We start from the raw sequence: 23,639 nt of genomic DNA, 5'->3' as shown, positions 1-23,639 counted from the left end.
CCACTAGCGCAGAGAAAGTACTTGTATATAATATGTAAACCATATATCAAGCATCTAATAAATATGAACATATGTGACTGTGTATTATTGTTCCATTTTGTGGGGCTGGGATGCTGGTATTCTAATAAAGGAAACTCACAGGCAAAGGATGCTTTATATTTATTTTAGAATGATATTGTCTTTTTTTTGGGGGGAGGGTTATATCTATGTATGTGTGCATGACTACATTATTTGTTTTTAGGGGAGGGGTGTACATGCAGCAGTGAAAAAGCAGGACAGCATGTGTGTATGAGGATGTATTTTTTAGAAGGTGGAGGGATGTATGCATTCAGTCAGCTAAATTCAGCTGAACAGGTTCCTGATGTTCTGAGTTTGACTTCTTCCACTCTGGGGAACTTCTCAAAACTGCTGCTCGGGGGGTGGGGGGTGGACTTTCATTTGCAATGAAGGGATATTCAGCCAGTGGCGATGAGCATCTTCTGACCACCACCGGCATTTTTCCTGGATATTCAGTGCCAAGCTATCTGAATATCCATTTTTTTGTGGAGCCGCTAACACATAACCGGTTAAGTCAATATTCAGCACTTAACTGGCTATGGGTTATTGCATAAAGATAGGACTGAATTTTATGGGATCTTATATGCAGTTAACCTAAATGGTTAAGAGCTGAAAATTGGTACTTAACTGGCCAAGTGCTGACTCAATTCCCAGAATGCCCTAAAAATAGCCATTGTTTTCATTAACTGGTCAATTTGGGCGGTTTCTGGTTGGTTAAAACACTTTTTTTTAATGTCCAAGAATTTTATTGGTTTTAGAAAAAGATAACAATTTATCAAGCAATAACAAAGTAATAACATCAACTGTTACACAGAATTCAAACAAACAAACAAACAAACAACACACCTGCAAATCAAAATAATAAATCTTAAACTAGATACCTAAAATTATAAGATTTCAGATAATTATCCACATGAGACCAAATTTTAGCAGTAGAACATCTCACCCATTTTGTCTGAAACAGAGGTTTCAAATTTATGCACCTATAAAATTGAATGCCACCAAAAAGTAGGATTGAGATTAGAATGATCTTTCCAATGCATAAGAACCAGTTTCAGCGCAGCAACAACTAAAATGTTCAGTAATTTTTGTTGGGAAACATCCAATTGATCTTGGAATAGCACAGAACCTAACATAATAATTGAAGGAGTAATTGGACCCCTGTACAGGAAGAATATTTGAAATAAAAGACCACACCTGACACCAAAAGTCATAAGTTATTCTACAATCAAAAATCATATGAAGCAAGGTACCAGCGTGCGAGCCACAGGACCAACATTTGTTGTTATTCGAAAGACCAGCTACCGCCAATTTATGAGGAGTCCCAATCGCCCTATGATGAAAGAAATATAATGACTGCATGTAGCTGGACGAAGCTATAGGCCTATTCACTTTAGACCAGAGATAAAACCACTGATTGGGTGATACCTGAATTTGAAGATTGCTTTCTCATACTGAACATAAGCTTAGTTTGCTGCTTAAACATTTTTGTATAAAAAAATTTGTATAATTGTGATACAACATGGCCTTTGTAACACATTTTAGAGAGGAAATCATGTATAGGAGGAGACTTTACATTTAGGTTAGAGAGATCTTTGTTTCTGGGTTAAACAATGTTTAATCTGGAGCCACTTAAAGAATTGGCTGACTGGTAAAGAAAAGACAGAACAGAGATCCTCAAAGGGAACAACTGAATTACCAGAATACACATGTGCAATTGTCCTTAACCCACTTTTTGCCCAAATTTCCCAAAATATAGGGTGCTTATTAATTTTGATTAAAGGGTTGCCCCATAACGTGGAATGAAGGGAACAAGAGCTTGAAAATTCCATATAATTATCAAGTTCATGCAAGCAAGAGAAAGAGGAAATAATTATATTGTTATTTTTCAATCGTTCTGGAATAAATAAAGGCAAGAGATGGGGACCTAAAGAAGAGCCCCACACCAGTTGCTCCATTGCTAACCAAACTGGTTGATAATGTAGAGGTTTTATCAACCAGTATGACGCCTGACCTAAAATGAATGCTTTGTGGTAAACAAAAAAAATCAGGAAAGAGGACACCTGCATTTCCTTTGGTGTTTTTAAGAGTTTTCAGAGCAATCCTAGGAGGCTTATTATTCCACAAAAATTTAGATAAGATATTATCTATTTGAGTATAGAAAACTTTTGGAAAAAGGATAGGAAGCATACTAAGGATAAAGTTGACTTTGGGCATTAGCATCATTTTAATAGTCTCCAATCGACCCCACCAAGAAAGATGTAATGGTTTCCAAGAAAGAGATAGAGATTTAACCAGCTCCAGGATATACTTCCTATTCAATACCAATGTACCTTCCAAAGAGGGACATACATTAATACCTAATAATCAATTATGCTGTGAAGACCATAACAGACCATGCTGCAAAACCAGATCAGAAGTAGCATGAACATTAAGTGGAAGAACCTCAGTTTGAAATGTATTAATTTTATAACCAGAGATATTAGAGTAAATACCACTACTACTATTTAGCATTAGAAATAAGTTGAAACGAAGCCGCTTTTAATAATCAACTTCAAAATGTCTTTCGCCTATAATGCTGAGCACTCTTTGCAAGTGTGCACTATTGGGAATGAGTGTGCACTCTTTGACATTTGTTCTACAAGAGAAGAAATTGTATATCCCCTACTTAAGGGGTCCATAACTGCCATTGTCTATTAATGGGAGGTGGTGGGGGGGGGGGGGGTGTGTGCCAATGAGAGAGCAGCAGGGCAATATGTATGGTTTATTTGTTTTTTGGTTGGGGGGTGTAATACAACAGGGCCGTTTTTTTTGTTTCTTTTGAGAGGGGAGGTGGTGTGTATGTGCTTGTGTATCCCTGTTGGTGTTTTTTTTCGGGGGGGGGGGGGGGTTCAGTGAGACAACAACAAGGCAGTGTGTGTTTGTGCGCGCGGCTATGTATTTGTTATGTGTGTTGCGTGAGAGCCTGTTTTATTGTTGTTTTGTGTGTGTGACCGCGTATTGTTTAGATGTGTGTAAGTGCCAGCGAGCGGAGAGCGGTGTGCGCGTATGTCTGTTTGTGTAAGGCGGGGTGGGAGAGGCTGTTTTCTCTGGGCTGGGTGTGTGAGTGATTCAGACTCCAGCGGGCCCCGGCTTTTGACACAACAGCGGCAGCAGCAGCCGCCGCCGGGGAGGGGCGCAGCAAGATGGCGGGTAAGTCCAGTCGATATCGGTGGCTGGGACTCCGGGGCGGCCGCGCTTCACTTTATCCCGTCTCGCCGTGAGGCCGCGTCCCGTTGTGTGTGTGTGATGTAGTGCGGCGCCCTGTTTACAGGCCTCGGGTGTGTGTGTGATGTGGTGCGGGCGCCGTGTAACAGGCCGGGGCCGTACGCGTGTGTGTGAGTGTGTGTGTGTGTTACTGGCGCGGTTTCCAGGACTCGTTCGCTCTTTCTCTCATCATAAGTCTTCATTCTCTCCGCAGATGCGGCGCTGCTGCTGCTCCAGGACGAGCTGCCGGAGGAGGCGGACGTGTGTAAGTGGCTTTTCGTTTCTCTCTCTCGGGCTTCTTGCAGGTGTGGCCCAGGCCGCGGGTTCTCGCCGCTGGAAGCCGCCTCTCTTCCTCCGTCTCGCTGCCCGGGCCCGCCACAACCCTGTCAGGGGAGAGGGAAGGAGAGGCGGCGGGGCCACGGGAAACCCAGGGAGTCATCATAATGACACTGAAACCTAATAGGGAAATAGTTGAAAGGATCTCCTTTTTTTGGCCCCCTCCTCCTCCTCCCTCTCAAAGAAAGGGGTGGTTGCTTGTGTTCCTCGGCGCACGCTTTGAGCCTGTTTTGTAGAGAAACTGGATATTTTTAAGTTACAGCTTGCATGCTCTCTGTGTCCCCCACCTCCGCGCCTGTTAAATCTTTTTCTGACTCTTTAAACGTGCTCTCTTGTTTGCTGGTGAGTTAGATTTTTTTTTTTTTCAATAGTGTACTTTAAGTTCTTCGAGGATTCTAGTGAAAGAGAACACAAGGGAGGCTGACGGATTTTATAGTTCGCAGACGCTGGTTACTTCTTTCCCTACTAAGCTTTTCAATAGGGGTAATTTTGGTGGTTTGTAAAGGAGAATGTATGCTTCTCTTTGGAGGAGACCATTGCTTCTATTTTGTTAGATTGCACATATAGACTGTGTTGTTACCATCATGATGACTTGTACTTCAAGCTTTTTCTTTGTTGTAACCAAAAGATTTGTTATTGTAGTGATTAAGGGAGTTGTTATGGAATGCGTATGTTCAATAGTAGAAATATCAGAAAATCCTAACCACTATCTGATGATTTTTAGGAACCAGAATGCAATGATGAACTTCTATCATTAACTGCTGCAAGTCTGGGCTTCAGGATGGCCAACTAATGTAAATAAAAATTTAAATCGATGTACGCAAATATATCTCAAACATTCCTTGTGGAAATCCTGAAAACCAGCTCTGCATGCAGAACTTGAGGGCCAGAAATTACCATCTCTGACCCAGGGATATTTCTTCTTGCCATTCCATCTCTCCCCAATGGTGCTTCATATATTTCATCCTTCTCCATGGTGCTTCATGTCCTTTCCTTACATACATCTCTAAATGCACTGTACCTTTTTTCTAGTTTAGAACTGGGAGATTGGCAGTATAGGGTTTGCATGAGACTTCACCTTTCCTTCTTCCTGTTCAGCAAGGGACAGGAAGGAAGAAACAGCTGCAGGAGCTGGAGTTTTCTTCTCTGCTGACTTCATATTTCCAGCTGCATGGTGGGGAAAGAGAGTATCCTGTGGCAGTGTTGAGAGCTTGGCCTCCACTACTAACCATAGTCGCTTCTCCTCATCCTCATTGACCTGAAGTAGGGTGATAGGCTGATAAAGTACTGGATATTTTACTAACAATATCACAGTTTTTGGTGTTAGACCAGTTTCTGGCTCATGCAGGGAAAATGTTTTCTTACTTTTTTCACCTTTTTTTGTCATGTTATTGTTGCAAAATTGACTAGCTTTCTTTGCTGTTTTTTTTTTTTTTTTAGTTTAGTGCAGTGATGCCCAAACCTGGTCCTGGAGGAAACCCAGCCAGTCAAGTGTCCAAGATATCCACAATGAATATTCATGAGAGAGATTTGCATGTACTGCCTCTACTGGATGCAGATTTCTTGCATGGATAGTCATTGTGGATATCCTGAAATTCTGACTGGCTGGGGTGCCTTTAAGACCAGGTTTGGGGGCCACTGGTTTTGCATGCTTATATTTTTAAAATTTATTATGAGATGTTGTATTTTAAAATAAAATGGGAAAACACTTTAATTCTTTTTGCTCTGCTTATGGTAACTGCAATTGGGTAAGCAGATGCACCCACCATTTTATTAAAACTGTTTCTCCAGTATATATATATATGTGTGTGTGTGTGAATGTATGTATATATATGTATGCATATATATGTGTGTATATATAGTGCATATCGGATAAGTGCATGCTCTGTTTAACTGCATGTGGTACTTCGGTGCCGTTTTTGGCGCCATCAATTTCTATCGGGACAAACTTCGGTTTAGCGCACCACTGATAAGTGCAAGGTTTGCTTATATGCATGGTTTAAGACTGCTCCTCTGCAGGAAAGACTCCGCATAAGCGCACGCACGGAATATGGAAGCCGATTGGTGCGTGACAAAGGGGCGGTAAATTTGAAATCTCGTTGGTTAACTGCCACAGGCAGAATAAGCGAAAGAATGTTGTTAGTGTACACTGAAGTCGTCGTCGCGCAACTGTAAGACTTAACACTGGCTGAACGAATAGAAGTTCTTAAAAAATTAGAAAACAGTCAAGCATCTATTGCTAAAGAATATGGTGCCAATCCCAGTCAAATTTCATGTATCTTGAAGCCGAAAGATCAGCTTCTGGAAGACTGGCAAAACAATAAAAATCCATACAGGAAACGAAAACGGGCGGGAAAAGCTGAGGGTGTAGAAGATGCTCTTCTGTGGTTTTCTCAAGTCAGGAGCAGTTTCCTGTCAGTGGTCCACTGCTTATGGAGAAAGCTAGCTTTGAAACCTCTGTTGCAGACAAAACGGGCGAGACATGTTCTACTGCTAAAATTTGGTCTCCTGTGGATAATTATCTGAAATCTTATAATTTTAGGTAACTAGTTTAAGATTTATTAATTTGATTTGCAGGTGAGTTGTTTTTTTTTTAAATTCTGTGTTACTATTGATGTTATTACTTGATAAATTGTCTTTTGTTTGTCTTTTTCTAAAACCAATAAAATTCTTGGACATAAAAAAAAAAAAAAAAAAGAAACAGCATGGTGAAAAACAAGACACTGATGGCTTTGGTGCTGAAAATTGGGTTGTTTCAGTTCTTCCTACCATCTTGAACGAGTTTGCACCTCGTGACATTTTCAGTGCTGGCGAAAACGGTCTCTACTGGCAAGTGATTCCAAATGGAACACTTGCATTCAAACAAGCCGAAACTACAGGAAGTAAAATGTCAAAGGACCGACTGACGATCCTCCTTTGCTGCAGTATGGATGGGAGTGAGAAGTTGGAACCACTTGTTATTGGAAAGAGCAAACAGCCCCATTGCTTCAAGAATGTTAAGCGACGTCCTGTGTCATACGAGGCTAACGCAAATTCATGGATGACTGGGGAAATTTGGAAGCAGTGGCTAAATAAGTTAGACACTAGAATGCGGGCACAAAAGGGTCAGATTTTGTTGCTTTGTGATAATTGTGCTGCACACAGTGATGATGTCAGGCTTTCTAACGTCTAGGTGGTCTTCCTGCCACCAAACACTACCTCTCTGATCTAACTTCTGGATCAGGGCATAATAGCCAATTTCAAACAACATTATCGGGCTCTTGTGCTACGTCGTCTGATGGGCGTTATGGATGACCAGACTGGCAAGGATAAACATGCTGTTGAACTGGCTCGTAATCTATCACTGTTGGATTCCCTACATATGCAGAAAGAAGCCTGGAATCATGTTACACAGGCAACCATTGTGAAAAGCTATAAGCGGGCAAGCTTTGGTAGGGATGTGGAGAGGGACGAAACAGATGCAGCTGTTGTAAACGCGTCAGATGATCAGGCTATTGACATCCCAGCCGGTGTTTCTGAAGTGGAGTTTCATCACTACGTAGCTGTTGATTACGAACTACAAACAGCTGATGACAGCACTGATGTTGAGATATGCGCCTACACGTAGGCAACAGCTGATGATGAAACAGATTATGAAATGAGCAGCGAGGCACATGCTGACGAAATTCAACAACCTCCTGTCACTTTTGCAAGAGCGCTGGAGAGTCTCAACACCATGCGGGCCTATCTGGAGGCCACTGGATGTCAGTGCTGTGACAGTTTTTACCATCTGGCAGACGTAGTCTATGGAACTCACAGTCACAAGAGTGTACAGAGGACTACTACTTATCACTTCTATAGAACTACAAGGCATACGCAGCGCTATACACCTTACACAAAAAGACAGTCCCTGCTCAAAGAGCTCACAATCTAAATAGGACAGACAGAACAACTAAGAGGTAAGGGAATTAAAGAGGTGGGGATAAAAGGGTACAGGGCAAGTAAGTAGTGGTTAGGAGTCAAAAACAGTGTTAAAGAGGTGGGTTTTTAGCCTGGATTTGAAAATGGCCAAAGTCTATTCCAGGCGTGAGGTGCAGCGAGATAAAAAGAACAGAGTCTGGAATTAGCAGTAGAGGAGAAGGGGACAGACGAGAGGTTTATCCATAAAACAGAGTACCCGAGGGGGGGCATAAGGAGAGACAAGAGTGGAGAGGTACTGGGGAGCGGTAGAGTGAATGCACTTATAGGTCAGTAAGAGAAGTTTGAATTGAATGCGGAAACGGATAGGGAGCCAATGAAGTGACGAGGAGAGGGCTAATGTGAGCATAGCGACTCTGGAAGAAAATGAGTCACGCGGCAGAGTTTTGGACTGATTGAAGAGGAGAGCGATGGCTAAGTGGGAGGCCAGTGAGAAGCAGGTTGCAATAATCTAGGCGAGAGGTGATAAGAGTGAGAATAAGGGTTCTGGTAGAGTGCTCAGAGAGGAAGGGATGGATTTTGCTGATGTTATAGAGAAAGAAACGACAGGTTTTGGCAATCTGCTGAATGTGAGCAGAGAAGGAGAGAGAGGAGTCGAAGATGACCCCAAGGTTACGAGCTGATGAGACAGGGAGAATGAGACTGCCATCCACAGAAATAGAGAAACGGGGGAGAGGAGAGGTGGGTTTAGGGGGAAAGATGAGAAGCTCGGTTTTGGCCATGTTAAGTTTCAGATGACATTGAGACATCCAGGCAGCGATATCAGGTAGGCAGGCTGATACATTGGTCTGGATGCTGGGTGAGATTTCAGGGGTAGGGAGGTAGATCTGGGAGTCATCAACGTAGAGATGATATTGAAAGCCATGGAATGATATCAGAGATCCAAGGGAAGAAGTGTAGATGGAGAACAGGAGAGGACCGAGAACAGAACCCTGAGGTACACCGATCGGTAGTGGGATAGAAGTGGAAGAGGATCCACCAGAGTGTACACTAAAGGTGCGAAGCGAGAGGTAGGAGGAGAACCAGGGAAGAACAGAGCCCTGGAATCCAAGTGAAGACAACGTATCAAGGAGTAAGCTGTGATCAAAAGCGGCAAATAGATCAAGAAGGATGAGGATATTAACATAGTAACATAGTAGATGACGGCAGAAAAAACCTGCACGGTCCATCTAGTCTGCCCAACAAAATAAACTCATATGTGCTACTTTTTGTGTGTACCTTACCTTGGTTTGTACCTGTCCTTTTCAGGGCACAGACCGTATAAGTCTGCCCAGCACTATCCCCGCCTCCCAAGCACCAGCCCCGCCTCCCACCACCGGTTCTGGCACAGACCGTATGTCTGCCCAGCACTATCCCCGCCTCCCAACCACCAGTCCCGCCTCCCACCACCGGCTCTGGCACAGACCGTATAAGTCTGCCCAGCACCATCCCCACCTCCCGCCACCGGCTCTGCCACCCAATCTCGGCTAAGCTCCTTAGGATCCATTGCTTTTGAACAGGATTCCTTTATGTTTATCCCACGCATGTTTGAATTCCGTTACCGTTTTCATTTCCACCACCTCCTGCGGGAGGGCATTCCAAGCATCCACTACTCTCTCTGTGAAAAAATACTTCCTGACATTTTTCTTGAGTCTGCCCCCCTTCAATCTCATTTCATGTCCTCTCGTTCTACCGCCTTTGCATCTCCGGAAAAGGTTCATTTGCGGATTAATACCTTTCAAATATTTGAACGTCTGTATCATATCACCCCTGTTTCTCCTTTCTTCCAGAGTTTACATGTTCAGGTCAGTAAGTCTCTCATACGTCTTGTAACGCAAATCCCATACCATTCTTGTATCTTTTCTTTGCACCGCTTCAATTCTTTTTACATCCTTAGCAAGATACCTTTGAATTTGGCCAGTAACAGGTCGTTGGAAACTTTTGTAAGTGCAGTTTCAGTTGAATGAAGAGGACGAAAGCCAGATTGGAGTGGGTCAAGACCAGTTTGAGATGAAAGAAAGTCAAGACCGCGGCGGTGAACGGCACTCAAGTATCTTGGAGAGGAAGGGGAGGAGGGAGATGGGTCGATAGTTGTAAGGACAGGTAGGGTCAAGTGAAGGCTTCTTAAGGAGTAGTGCGACCACGGCATGTTTGAAGGCATCAGGAACAGTCGCAGTGGAAAGTGATAGATTGAGGATATGACAGATAAAAGGTAGGAGAGATGGTGTTAAGAAGGTGGGTAGGAATGAGATCAGAGGAACAGGTAGTTTGTTTTGAGGAGGAGAAGATGTGTTGTTTCCTCATCAGTGATTTCGGGAAAGGAGGAAAAGGATGGAGGGGTTGGGTAGTTAGGGAAACGGACAAGGGGAGGGAGAGGTGGGGGTGGCTTGGTTGAGAATTCGAGGTTTATCTTCTGAACCTTGTCATGGAAGAATTCAGCTAGGGTCTGAGGAGATAGTGAGGGGGGAGTTGGAGATGGAGGCACCTTGAGGAGAGAGTTCAGTGTGGCGAAGAGAAGTCGAGGGTTTGAGCCGAGAGAATTAGTCAGCTGGATGTAATAGTCCTGTTTGGCAAGCAAAAGAGCAGATTGGAAAGAGGTCAGCATGAACTTGAAGTGTATGAAGTCAGCAAGGGCCTGATTAATTCAAGTATGCCTAATGTCAGTTAATGGAGACTGTGTACTGTATGTATAATAAACCGTACTGTACATATGTTTATCAGATGTCAAGCTTCTTTGGGTCACAACGGTTGAGTGCATGCTCCGGTTAACTGCGTGTATTTCTTTGGTCCCAGACCCTTGCACTTAAGCGGATTGCACTGTGTGTGTGTGTGTGTGTATATATATATATATATATATATTTTTTTTTTTTTCATTTCATATTCATTGTGTGTATCCTGAAAGGCTAAAGTAAGTGTGTCTTGGGACACACAGGTAGATTTGCATACAAGTGAGAGAGTGCATTCAAATTTTTCATGCATATTCATTGTGGATATCCTGAAAACCAGACTGGGTTGAGAACCCCTGATATAGGTACCTCTGTAGATAGCTAAAACAGATATATTTTAAACAGGATGTTTAATCTAGTTTTGCAATTATTATATTGTTGTATCTTCAGTTGGTGCCAAGGCATTAACTCCCACACTCCCCTTCCAATATTGTACAGATTTTCACTTTCTAACAAAAGACTGAGAAGAAAACAATCCTCAGATCATAATTCAGACCCTGCACTTAGATCTTAGTCCAAGGGTTGAAAAGAGATGAAAATGTATTGTACAAAGTAGGGCTTCTTGTTAATATATTACTATACGGTACTTCTTTTTCTTTAGTAGATTTTCTGTGTTACAGATCATTACCATAAAAGCTTTCTGTGGTGTTCAACCCAACAAGATTCAAATTCTCTTTCCAATTAGTACTTAAACTCTCATTCATTTTGGATAGAAATTCTAGCAAGGAATTTTAGTTCTTGATTTTAATAACGGCTTCAGTATGGCAGAATGGAGAAACAGTTTTAATAAAATGGTGGGTGCATCTACTTTTCCAATTGCAGTTACCATAAGTAGAGCCAGAAGAACTAAAGTGTTTTCCCATTTTTTTTTCTCTCTGAAAAATTCTTAGTATATCGTTTGGCCATAGTTTGGTTAGGTGATGCAGAGCAAAGTTTAAAGTAATTTGCCCAAGGTCATATAGCATCAGTAGGACAGCGCTTCCCAAACTTTGGGTTACAACTCCAAACCCATTTGAGGTCATGACCTGGGCAAGTGCTATATAGGTGCGTCATTATAACACATTTTGGTGATGTCATTGCAGTCACGATTATGGGGTCACAGCCAGAAAAAGTTTGAGCAGCACTGCAGTAAGATAAGAGTTTTCATGCATTGAGTCTCAAATGTCTGTCTTAGGAAGAAAGCTGATAAATTAATTTGTTTGAAGAAAAGAATAGATCAGTAGTAAGTTACTTGTTTACGTTATGCGTGTGTTTGTGTACCTATAAGGAGAAGTACTGAGCACGGAGTCTAAAATTTGGTAAACTAATTAGCAGACTTTGCAGTCAGCTTTGCTACTGACTGGCCATTCAAGTTGTGAATTATGGTGGTTTGCACTGGCATCCATTTTTGGTGTGAATTCGGTAACTGGGAAAGGTGTAGGCACTAATCAGGAAAAATAATCAGTACAAATAAAACGTCTACTCTTCAAGATCAGTGGTTTATGTTTACATTATATGAAAGATGTGTTAAATCAGAGTTGTAAGCAACAGTGCTTAGAGCCAAATCCCCTAAGCATATTGCAACACACTTTTATTCCATCACATCTAACACACTTTTATTCCATCACATCTATACAAAGTATGTGTAAGCATGGAAATGGAACCTTTTAAATTGTCCTAGTAATAACCTTCTTCACATTTTGGTCTTCCAGCTCAGTGAAGGTCCACCGTGTCACCACGAGCCTTCATTTGCACTCACCCTGGAATCATTGCCCCATTTATATTTCTGTTCTACCTCATTTAGCCCAATTATTGCCCCTAAAGCCCTCAGCTAGGGGCCATGTACAAGAGTCCTTCTCGAACTACACAGTTGTTGGCCTTAAATCTTGCTATTAGTTATCACCATTGCATATTAACTGAGTCTTCCTCATTCTCTTCTTACCTTTTTCTTTCCCACTCCTTCATCCAGTGCGTGAATGCTGCCTTTGCAGCAGTTCCATCCTTAACGGGGCTGTGGAGTAGAAATTTCCTTGGTCCATGAAGGTAGTTAGTGTGATTTCCGTAGAACAGATGCAAGGTGCATACATAGTGTGAAATTCAGATGTCCTGAAGCATCTGTTGGAAACCAAAACAGTAGTGATAGCAGGTCTAGGGTTCAATGGCAAACAATGTATTCACTAGTGTGTTACTAATTAGGGATAAGAAGGCCTTGGAACTACAATTGCCCCTTTTGCAACAGTTTTACCAGCAACTATCAATAGCTAGGAGTTACAATCACAAGCCATAAAAACTCCCTTCGTACCAAGTCGCGGTGATCACCCAGTGGTAAGGGCTCCCTGCCGCACAGTAAGAGTTCTCACTACGTGGTCATTTTCTTGGGGGGGGGGGGGGAATCTTTTACCGGCTGCAGAAAAAACGGCCCCTGCCGCTAGGACAGAGCACTTTTTCCCGCAGCTTGGTAAAAGGACCCCTTAGATTGTTGCATCCAAAATTGAATAAGGTTTATACACCTCTGAATAATTCCAGTATCCATGAGCAATGGGAAATAAAGCAGGATAAGAACCATGATATCATCCGCATAGATATGTTTGAAAGCCAGCCCCATTTAATTTGTAATCCAAGAGTGCAAAAACACATTAAAGAGTAAAGGCAACAACAGGGAGTCCTGTGGAAGTCTACAAGGGTTCCGCCAGCATTCAGACAAATTATCATGTAATCTGACATTGTATGATCTATTTAAAAAGCCTTTAACCAAGCAAGAACTCGACCCAAGATCCCCAAATCATCAAGAACTTAAACTATGAACAACTAGGTCAAAAACACTTGAGAGGTCAAATTGGAGAAGTGTTTTCTTTCCTTCACTCATATTGAGTTTTACTGATCTATTAATGAACCTAAGATGGTCTCAGTGATGTATACCCTACAAAAAGTTGACTGTGAAGAATGAAGGATGTTTTAAGTATCCAAGAACTGAAAAGCCACCGCACCCTCCTTCAGTTTAACAAAAAGATTAAGGCCACAGGCCTACAAGTCCCCCTCCTATTTACTGGCGGCTGCTGCGTGGCAGTGCTGATACAGCCCGTTCAAACGGACCATTTAACCCTACCCTCTGTTTTCTGTCCAATAACCAATTCCTAATCCACACCAGAACCTTGCCTCCTATCCCATGACTAATTTTCTCAGGAGTCTCTCGTGAGGAACTTTATCAAAAGCTTTCTGAAAATCTAGATACACTACATCAACTGGCTCACATCTATCCACATGTTTATTCATACCTTCAAAGAAATGAAGCAAATTGGTTAGGCAAGACTTCCCTCGGCTGAACCCATGCTGACTCTGTCCCATTAAACCATGTTTGTCTAAGTGTTCTGTAATTTTATTCTTTATAATAATTTCCGAAAGAAGAGGAGAAAAGTGAGAAAATGTCTTGAGTTTTAAAACAAGGTTTATTTAAAAATCACAAATGACTCAACACAACGTTGTGTTTTGGCCAGAATGCCTGAATCAGGAGTCTGGAAAAAAAAATATAAAAGATATATAACACATCAGAAGTCTGAAACAATATATACATAAAATATATAATGCAACAGAGCTTGTATAGTTTGTGTAACTTATGGATATAATATAAGTGGGAGAGTGGCCTAGTGGTTAGAGCACCGGTCTTGCAATCCAGAGGTGGCCGGTTCAAATCCCGCTGCCGCTCCTTGTGATCTTGGGCAAGTCACTTAACCCTCCATTGCCTCAGGTACAAACTTAGATTGTGAGCTCTCCTGGGACAGAGAGCTATCCAGTGTACCTGAATGTAACTCACCTTGAGCTACTACTGAAAAAGGTGTGAGCAAAATCTAAATAAATAAGAAGATAATACAGTGTGCAGTTAAAATCTGTATCTAAATTTAAAATAACACATAAAATGTGAAACTCATAAATGAAAGAAGTACTATGTAATGTGCACTTGAGTGTGACCTGGATCTCTGTATAAATAATAAAAAAATATGTATATAGAACAAAAAATACGGAAATATATTACTGACCTGTATACAAAACAAAATCGTCAAAAAAGTGAAAATCATGAAGAAAAACTGGATGATCTGTGTAAAGAGAGGGAGAATACCACATTTAGAACCAAAAGAGCTGAGGGGAAAAATAAAAAATGGCTTACAGAGAATGGGAAAAGGAACGCATAAAGTGAATAGGACAAAAAATGCCTAATTTAAAAACAGATAAAACCACAGGGCATAGAAGAAAACCAGATAGAAAAAAATAGACAAACGTCCAAACTAATAGGATGTGAGAAAATAGCCAAAGTGCCGTGGGCCGAGTTGGAGATATGAGAAAGGTGCCATATTGATGGAAAACCATAGTACCGCTTGTAAATACCAAATGAAAAAGTGAAACGAACGAAAAGATGTCAACATAGGTGAAAGAATAAGTTGTGACTTGGAAGGGAGACCAACGTAACCATGCTACCGGTGTGCAATAAACAAAAATATATGTATGTGTATAAAAACAACGAACCAACCTAGTGGTTAGGGTGGTGGACTTTGGTCCTGAGGAACTGAGTTCGATTCCCGCCACAGGCAGCTCCTTGTGACTCTGGGCAAGTCACTTAACCCTCCATTGCCCACCGCATTGAGCCTGCCATGAGTGGGAAAGCGCGGGGTACAAATGTAACAAAAAAATAAATAAATAAATAATGCCAAGAGGCGTATAGCGTGAGTAACGGAAGAAGGAGATATGTGTAAGACTTACAAACTGTGAAAGTCTTGGACCGCCTTACCTTTAAAAAGACAGTTAAATGTTTCTGCTGCTAAATGATAAGACTAATTGTGCCTTACAAAAGCTGGAAACCACGAGTTAAGCAAAAATTTAATAGATAAAAAGTGCACCAAAAGTGATGGGGGGATGTGACGTGTGAATAATGTAGGAACTATGTAGAGTGGTAAAAAAATAAAAACTGGACTGAAGACTGGACTAAATGATAATAAAAAGTGAGTGCTGAACTGCGACGCTGAAAGGAAGGAAAAAAGGTGAAAACAAACTAAGGTGGTAATATTAAAGTGTATGTAAATGTATGACGTAAAAGCTATTTAAATATGTGACGTGAAGATATGTAAATATGTTATCAATAGTCAAAGGCATAAGTAACGTACCTAAAAACAAAGGACAATAGCTAGAAAAGAAAGGGAAAAATAGCGTGTGTTGCTAGTGCCAGAAATGGATTATGTGCTGGCGTCAACAAAAGGGAAAAAAAGGGAGTCCCAAATTACTAAAGCGAAAAACGGGCTATGATGAAATATGTAAGAATGTAACGTGAAAAATGTTTCCACTATTTTGCCTGGCACCGACGTCAGGCTTACTGGTCTATAATTTCCTGATCATCCCTTGAACCCTTTTAAAAAATTGGCGTCACATTGGCCACCCTCCAATCTTGAGGTACTACGGATGATTTTAACGACAGGTTACATATTACTAACAGCAGATCAGCAGTTTCATGCTTGAGTTCTTTGAGTACCCTTGGATGTATGCCATCCAGTCCAGCTGATTTACTACTCTTTAAATTTGTCAGTTTGGCTCAGTACATCTTCCAGGTTCACTGAGATTTCTTTCGGTTCTTCAACATCACCCTTGAAAACCATTTCCAGTACAGGCAGATCTCTTACATCTTCCATAAAGACAAAAGCAAAGAATTCATTTAGTTTCTCCGCTATGGCCTTGTCCTCCCTGAGTGCCCCTTTTGCTCCTTCATAATCTTAACGGTCCCACAGATTCTCTTGCAGGCTTTCTTGCTTCTGATGTACCTGAAAAAGTTGTTACTGTGAGTTTTAGAATTTGTGGTAAGTTTTTCTTCATATTCACTTTTAGCCTTCTTTATTAATGCTTTGCTTCTGACTTCCCAGTGCTTATGTTGCATCTTATTTTCTTCATTTGGGTCCTTTTTCCATTCTTTGAAGGACAATCTTTTGGCTGTAATGGCCTCTTGTACTTCCCCTTTCAACCACGCTGGCTGATGTTTTTTCTTCTTTCCACCTTTGCAAATACATGGAATGCATCTGGATTGGGCTTCCAAGAAGGTATTTTTGAATAATGTCCACGCCTGATGTGGAGGGGCATAATCGAACGGGGCACCCAAGTTTTCCTAAGGACGTCCTCACAGGACGTCCCTGCGAAGGGGTGGGGAAACCTGTATTATCGAAACAAGATGGGCGCCCATCTTTCATTTTGATAATATGGTCAGGGACACCCAAATCTCAACATTTAGGTCGACCTTAGAGATGGTCGACATAAATGTTGAGATGGTCGACCTTAGAGATGGTCCTCCCCGGTTTTTGGCGATAATGGAAACCGAGGGCGCCCATCTCAAAAACGACCAAATCCAACTCATTTGGTCGTGGGAGGAGTCAGCATTCGTAGTGCACTGATCCCCCTCACATGTCAGGACACCAACCGGGCACCCTAGGGGCACTGCAGTGGACTAACTGATGCACTCACTGAACGGAAAAAGCCCTTCCCTTACCGATCCCTTAGCGATTCGGAAAGGAACGGGCTTGCATGAAGGAAATCGCATGCAAATGAGCTGCTCGCTGTTAGGAAGGAAATCGTGTGCAAATGAGCTAAGGAGGGGAAGCCAGTGCAGAGCAGCCAAGCATTATGCATGGCTGCTTTGCGCATGCCAAAGAAGGCTTCATACATGCAGACAAGCTGCGTGTATATGCCTCGGTCCCTGCAACGGCAGTTGAGGACGTCCAAAATGTGGATGTTTCTTTGAGAAGGACGTCCATGCCTGCTATGCCTCCGACAACCCCTTTATTTATTTGGATTTTGGATCACAAGTAGTATCACTGGGATTTGAACCGGCCACCTCTGGATTGCAAGACTCGTGCTTCAGCCACTAGGCCACTCCTCCACTCCACTCCCTTGAAATTTGGCCGTCCCTGTGAGGGGGGGGGGGGCAGTTCAGGACGTCCAAAATGTTTGAAAGAAGGACGTCCACACCTTCGCTATGCCTCCGCTGACACATACATACCTCCCCTCCCAGGGACCTGCATACTGCTGCGATGGACCTGAGTATGACATTTCAGGCTGGCAAAATAAGTTTTTAAAGTTGTTTTTTTCAGGGTGGGAGGGGGTTAGTTGCCACTGGGGGAGTCAGGGGAGGTCATCCCCGATTCCCTCCGATGGTCATCTGGTCAGTTCGGACACCTTTTTGAGGCTTGGTCGTAAGAAAAAAATGGATCAAGTAAAGTCGCCCAAGCGCTCGTCAGAGACGCCCTTCTTTTTTCCATTATCACTCGAGGACGCCCATCTGTTAGGCACGCCCCAGTCCCGCCTTCGCTATTCTCCTGGGAACTTTGGTCGTCCCTGCGATGGGAAGCAGTTGGGGGCGCCCAAAATTGGCTTTTGATTATGCTGATTTGGCTGACCCTTAGAGGGCGCCTATCTCCCGATTTATATCGAAAGATGGGTGCCCTTCTCTTTCGAAAATAAGCCTGTTAGTGTCCTAACCCTTGCAGTTGATCCTTTTTAGTTTCTTTTTAACCATTTTCCTTATTTTATTTTAGTTGCCCTTTCGAAAATTAAATACAGATATAGTAGATTTCACTTGTGGTCTAAACTACATCCTGCAATGCCTGCTAGAGGTTGTTAATGCTGTGGTACAAAGTTCAAGTTTTAAAACTAGGGGGAAAAGAGTATGGAGATTAGTTGATAAAGTTTGCTTTTTTATATTTGTATTCTGCCTATCACTAACCTATAATTCCTCCTTTAAACCCCAAGCTTTAAGTTCCCAAAGCACAAGGCAAAATAATGTTCACTTACTAGAATAATGTCCTTTTCTCTCAGAGCTTCTCAGAAAGAAAGTTAAGTGGGGCCTTTCCTCTTTATATAGTTTTGAATCTGAGGGGACTGCTTCAGACAGACCCATTTTAGCTAACTCAGTAATCAGATTGCCCTTAGTAACCTCAGCAAATATTCTACTTCCTCACACCTTAATTAACACCTAATTCAGGTCACTACGGCAAATGAGAGGAAGTCCATTCAATTCCTATGGGCTTCCTTTCATTAACACTGCTACCACACCTCTCTACTAAAAGAAGCCCTAAATGTGCAGCCTTAGTTTGTTTGTTTGTTTATTTATTTATGGCATTTGTACCCCGCATTATCCCAAACAGGTTCAATGTGGCTTACATCAAACTTTTAAAGCAAATTACAATAAGAGAATTATAATGAAAATACAAAACAATAATAGGTAAAAACATCCAAGCAGTAAGATGACTCATTTTGAAATAAATTAACTAAAAGAATAAAAATCACCAGTAGTGGCAAGGAATTAACTAAATAAGAATGTTTTCAACAATTTATAAATTTAAAGTAGTCAGTAACATATCTGAGTAACTTTGGTAGGGAATTCCATTTCCTAGTAGCTTGGTATGTGAAGCTTGCATCATGAATAGACATGTAACAAAGATTTTTACAACAAAAACATGGAGTGGAGAGGACCAAATATCAAGAGATCAGTCGCCACACACAAGGGTAAGATGCTCCAGAATAACCTTTATTGGGTCCTAATAAAGGTCCTCTCCACTCCATTTTTTTGTTGTGTTCAATTGCTGTGGAGAGTGCGAACCCCTCTCTGTTTTTCTGTGTGTGGAACAAAGATTTTTACAACATGGAAAACGGCGGAGAAGATAGTCTCTCGACCTCAGATGAGCATTACGTAAAGGTAATTGCAACATGTATTACATATAGTCAGGTAAAAGACCAAATAAAATTTGATTGATAAATACACATAGTTTAAAGATTTTTAACATCTTTTTAAGAAACCTTTTTCTGAACTATGCGCTTTTAAGCGATTGTTGGCCTTCACCCAGTTTTTCTTGTTTAAATGCTGCTTTGTCTATAGTAACTGTAAAATAGCCCCCTTAAATGCTAGCTTATGCAACTGCAACAGAGACTTTAAAGAAAAACTATTCCTTTAACTCCTTTGCTAAGGGCCCCTTTTACAAAACTGAGGTAAAAGGGGCCCTCTGGTAGTGGTGCGTGGATTTGCCATGTGCTAAGGCCTCCTTTCATTGCACCGGGTAAGGGGCTTTTTTTTTGTTTGTTTTTAAAGGTAAATGGCCCTTTGGTAAGTTAACCAGTTGCCGTGTGGTCATTTCCTGGGGGAGCCCTTACTGCCACCCATTTAGGGGGTGGTAAGGGCTCACGCGCTACCCCGGTGGTAACCAGGCAGCGCTGCCTCTGGTGCTAGAAAATAAAAATGCTTTTTCTAGTGCCAGTTGGCATGCAGCAGAGGGACTACCACTGGGCTCTTGAGATAGCCTGGCGGTGGGCCTGATTTACTGCACTCCAGCGTGGCGGTAGCCCTACTACTCTTTAGCAAAAGATCCCTGAGTGAGCAGAGTAATTTAAAATGAAGTCCTTGGGGTTACCTATTGAATTCTAAGTCTACCTTTCCCCAAGTTTAAAAACAATTTCCCAGAAAATTCTTATCAGTGAAGATCTATCGCTCTCTGGAAGTCGTCTCACAGCACCTCTTCTGGACTCCCATACTTTTCCTTACATTGGGCATTAGTATATACAGTTTCTAGACTTTGCCCTTTCCCCCCCTTTATGTAGAGAAATTTAATGCTTCGCTTACCTTGGGGCTTTGATCACCCTGCCCCAGTGATTCTAGTTTAAAGCCCTCTTCAGTAGTTAGTCTGCTGTTGAAGACACTACTTTCTTTTTTTAATTTTATTTTTTAAGCAATTTAACAAATTTTACAAGAAAACTCTTGATCAGAAAAGAAGCAATATCACATACAGGAGGGTTTTATATTACATCATAAAACATAGCAAAAAGAAAACATCTTAGTTCTCTTCACATTTAACACAAAAAGAATGAAGAAATCAATTAAGTGATAATCCTATTTCAAGTCCAGAAAGAGAGGGAGAGGCAAGGCACAATTCAAAGAAATAGAACCAAAGAAGAAAAAGAGAACCAATACCAAGCTAAACATACTTCTTTACGGAGTAGATGTTGTTAACACAGGTGGAGGGGGAGTAGAAACTAGCTTAGAGTCCAAGAAAGTCATTAAATGTGAGGGCTCAAAGAAGATATGTTTTACTGATTGCAGCTTTACCACATGTTTAAATTAATGCAACATATACCTCCTAGCTGCAAAACATATGGATTCAGTTTCAAAAAGCATTAATGTCTCTGTTGGGTTTGTCTGGAAATATCAGAAAGTGCTCTAACCTTGTGATTCAAAAATCTTTCTTGCCTATGATGGAAAAAACCCTCAAACTACAATCTCGATCTGGTTGTAGAACAAAATCCACAGTCGACATAGCCATCTGCATACTCACATTATCATCTATCATCTGAGTTAAGTTCAAATTATGAAAAGGTACCTCAGCCCCATCTACTATTAGTTGTTCAGAAGGTTTCTTTGCATGAGGTAACAAATATATATTCTGGACACAGGGGAATAAGGTTGCTCTGCTCTGGTATTTTCAAAATCTCAGCAAGATATCTTTTAAAAGTAGTAAGAGAAGCAATAGCTGGTAATTTAGGAAAATGAATAAAGCATAAGGTTTTCAAACTCTGCTGATTTTTCTGAATTCTCAACTTGCCTTTGTAATATTGTTTTCTTTAATTATAGAAGACTGCCCTTCCTTAAGCCTCATAATCTCAGACTTGTTTGAAAGTTTAGATGATTCCAAACATTGAACTTTACATTCAGTGTCAGCAAGTTTCCCAAGAAGAGATTGAGTCTGAGTCACTAGGGTCAAAAAGTTTTTCGAAAAAGATTTCTCCACTCACCAAGGCATCCTATATTGACTCACTCCAAAGTGATCACCATAGGCTTTGCAGGTAACAAGGACTTATTCAGCTGAGTCATGGATCCATCCTGGACACACTCACTGCCCATTCATACTGTCATTTGGAATGCCGACGGCAACTCGAGTATTGCACTCCTGTGCTGCTGATCTCAGCGGTCAATTGATCTGGTCGGCCCCTGCCACAGGAACTAACAGACCCTCTTTGGTGTATGCAACTCTGGGAAGATCCACAAGCAGGGCAGCTGGCATCGTCGGGGGACTCCGCACTTTGGGGCTGAGTGAGATGTCTGCTTCAAGTGGGGGGAGCGGTTCACCTCCCGCTGCTCCTTCCGGCAGCCCCGGGGTTATGCTTGGAGGTATAAATCGATCCATAGGTCCCACCAAAGGAGGAACAGGAGCTGCAGGATAAGCCCACTGTTTCCCCCTTGTGTAGGCATTAATTTAGCGGAAGTTCAGAAAAGAACAAAATGTTAAGGTGAGAGAGGAGCAACTTACGGTGCTTCTTGCCCAGATGCTATCTTCGCTGAAGGCACTTCTTCCCTTCTTTGATAAATTGATACTATCTTCTCAGCAGCCCTTGGAAAAGCATCCCATGGTCTAGGAATCCAAAATGCTTTTGTGACACCATTTGCGCAGCCACATATTCATCTCCAGGTGCGAGCTTCTCTGCTTTGGCCTTTACCTTTAGCAGGGAGGATCGATAACACCACCTATGCACCTGTCTGCTTCACCCTTTCTCCCAGAACTATGAAGTCACTTTTGATACGTTTGGAGGGGTACCTAGCAATATCATTTGTGCCAACATGGATGTGCAGCATTGGGTAATAGTGAATAGTCTTGATGAGTCTCGGCAAGCTCTTTGGCAGCTAGCACACCTCTTGGGACATCATGTCTGGTCTGCAGATGGATGCCTCTGACCCTTTCAGAAGAGAATCGCCAACCACCACTACTTTTTGTCTTTTAGTGATCAGTGATCCAGCAACTTTGGGGATTTTGAGCTCTGATTCCTCCTTTCTCTGGGATTGCTCTCACCTCCATTTCCATGGCTGCATATTAGTTCTTCAGTTCGAGAGCAAGTGGAGTCATGGTATCAGTCCTGCAGGGTCTCGTGGTCTGAGTCCATTGTCCTTTTCCAGCACAGCTGCTTCTTCCCCACTGCTGGAAATCTTTAATGCTTCATGAGGCATTTCATCTTATTTTCATGGATTCTTCTCAACCATGCCACCTCCTCGCTGTTCTTTTACTTATTTCATGAGGGATTCAAGCTGAAGACATCTGGCACATGGAACCAGACCCTCTCCTGGGATCACATTTTCTGTCTGCACAGGAGCAGAAGCTGTAACTGGGGCAACAGCTTTGGTGAAATTATGTTTCCCAGCCATAGTGCAGTTGCAGAAGAATTTGCATTAATAGAAGGAAAACAGAAAAAGCACTACCAAAGTCCCTAAACTTTTCCTTAGCTGTCCTATAGGCTAAAAGTAGCAGCTGTCTTTTATGTAAGGTCTAACCCTCAGAAGTGCGGGGATTTCAAAATAGATTTTTTTAGGTCATCTCTCCTTTTGGAGGTAAAAAAGAAATCATGGAGCAAGCAAGCAAAGAAGCTTCTTAAAGAGAAAATTAAACTAAGTCCTCTCTATGAAGATAAGAAAATAAAAAAAATAAAGCAACAGTTTTCCCAGCAATATAAAATTTGAATTTAAATAAACCCTTTCCTAAAATAAATAAATGAAAGACAGCACTTTTTGCAAAAAAAAGGCAAAAAAAAATCTACTTCAATCTACAGTGTATTCCTCCTAATTGGCTAGAGAGTCTATAAAATCAAAGTTCAGCCTTGGGGTTGGTAGGAGATGGGGTGGAGGAGAAGGAATTAAACACTAAACAGAAGCTTCCCTTAATACTTGTGCTCTAAACCAATGTTATGTTAAGTTCTAAAATACAATATAAACTACTAACCCCCCCCCCCCCCCCTCCTGTTTACTAAGCCGCATGTTAATGCCGACACAGCCCATTCACTTTCAATGGACTGGGTCAGCATTGCTGCGCAGCTTAGTAAACCGGGGGAGGGGAAGGGTTTATGCTAGAATCTAAAACATAAACTCTAACAGAGACTTAAAAGGCTACACTAGTGTCTAAATTGATAAGTAGAGTAATTTTAACAAATAAAGACAATGAAATTACCTATTCAACCCCACGTGTACCTTTTCCCAAATTTGAATTCAATTTCCAGCAGGTAAGATAGACCAGTGAAGTTTTCTTCCCCTCAACAGGTCCTCAGCACCTCTTCAGGACTAGGAGCAGCTCTGGTTAACTTTGATTCACACTGCACTTAATCTGCCCTTTCAAATTTTCTCTTTAATCAGTCACGTTGTTTAATTGAAAGGTAACTGAACAATATATCAGTTTTTCTTCTTTACTAACAGGAAGACCCTTGCAAAATGTTCTCTGTAAGGTTACTTTCTCTAGGAAATAATTTCCAACTATTATGCCCAAGAAGCCTAAGAAACAGCCATTGAGACCTGTTCATTTTGTAGAA

The 23,639-nt window shown here is 41.7% G+C and overlaps 1 protein-coding gene across 4 annotated transcripts in view; it reads left to right on the top strand.

Annotated features, from left to right (window-relative positions):
- Positions 1 to 2,991: 2,991 nt before the first annotated feature.
- Positions 2,992 to 23,639, top strand: part of PPP4R1 (protein phosphatase 4 regulatory subunit 1) — a 309,323-nt gene continuing 288,675 nt past the window's right edge. For 2 of the 4 annotated variants that reach the window (XM_030213410.1, XM_030213404.1), the window contains exons 1-2: positions 2,992 to 3,249; positions 3,518 to 3,568. In XM_030213410.1, the coding sequence (XP_030069270.1) occupies positions 3,243 to 3,249; positions 3,518 to 3,568 (58 nt within the window). In that variant the 5' untranslated portion in view covers positions 2,992 to 3,242. Of the gene's footprint in view, positions 3,250 to 3,517; positions 3,569 to 3,732; positions 3,982 to 23,639 lie in introns of those variants that run through there. The other 2 variants (XM_030213420.1, XM_030213415.1) reach the window with 1 other exon arrangement.

The sequence above is a fragment of the Microcaecilia unicolor genome, chromosome 1, assembly GCF_901765095.1.
Source record: "Microcaecilia unicolor chromosome 1, aMicUni1.1, whole genome shotgun sequence".
NCBI lineage: Eukaryota > Metazoa > Chordata > Amphibia > Gymnophiona > Siphonopidae > Microcaecilia > Microcaecilia unicolor.
This window is presented reverse-complemented; position numbering and strand designations above follow the sequence as displayed.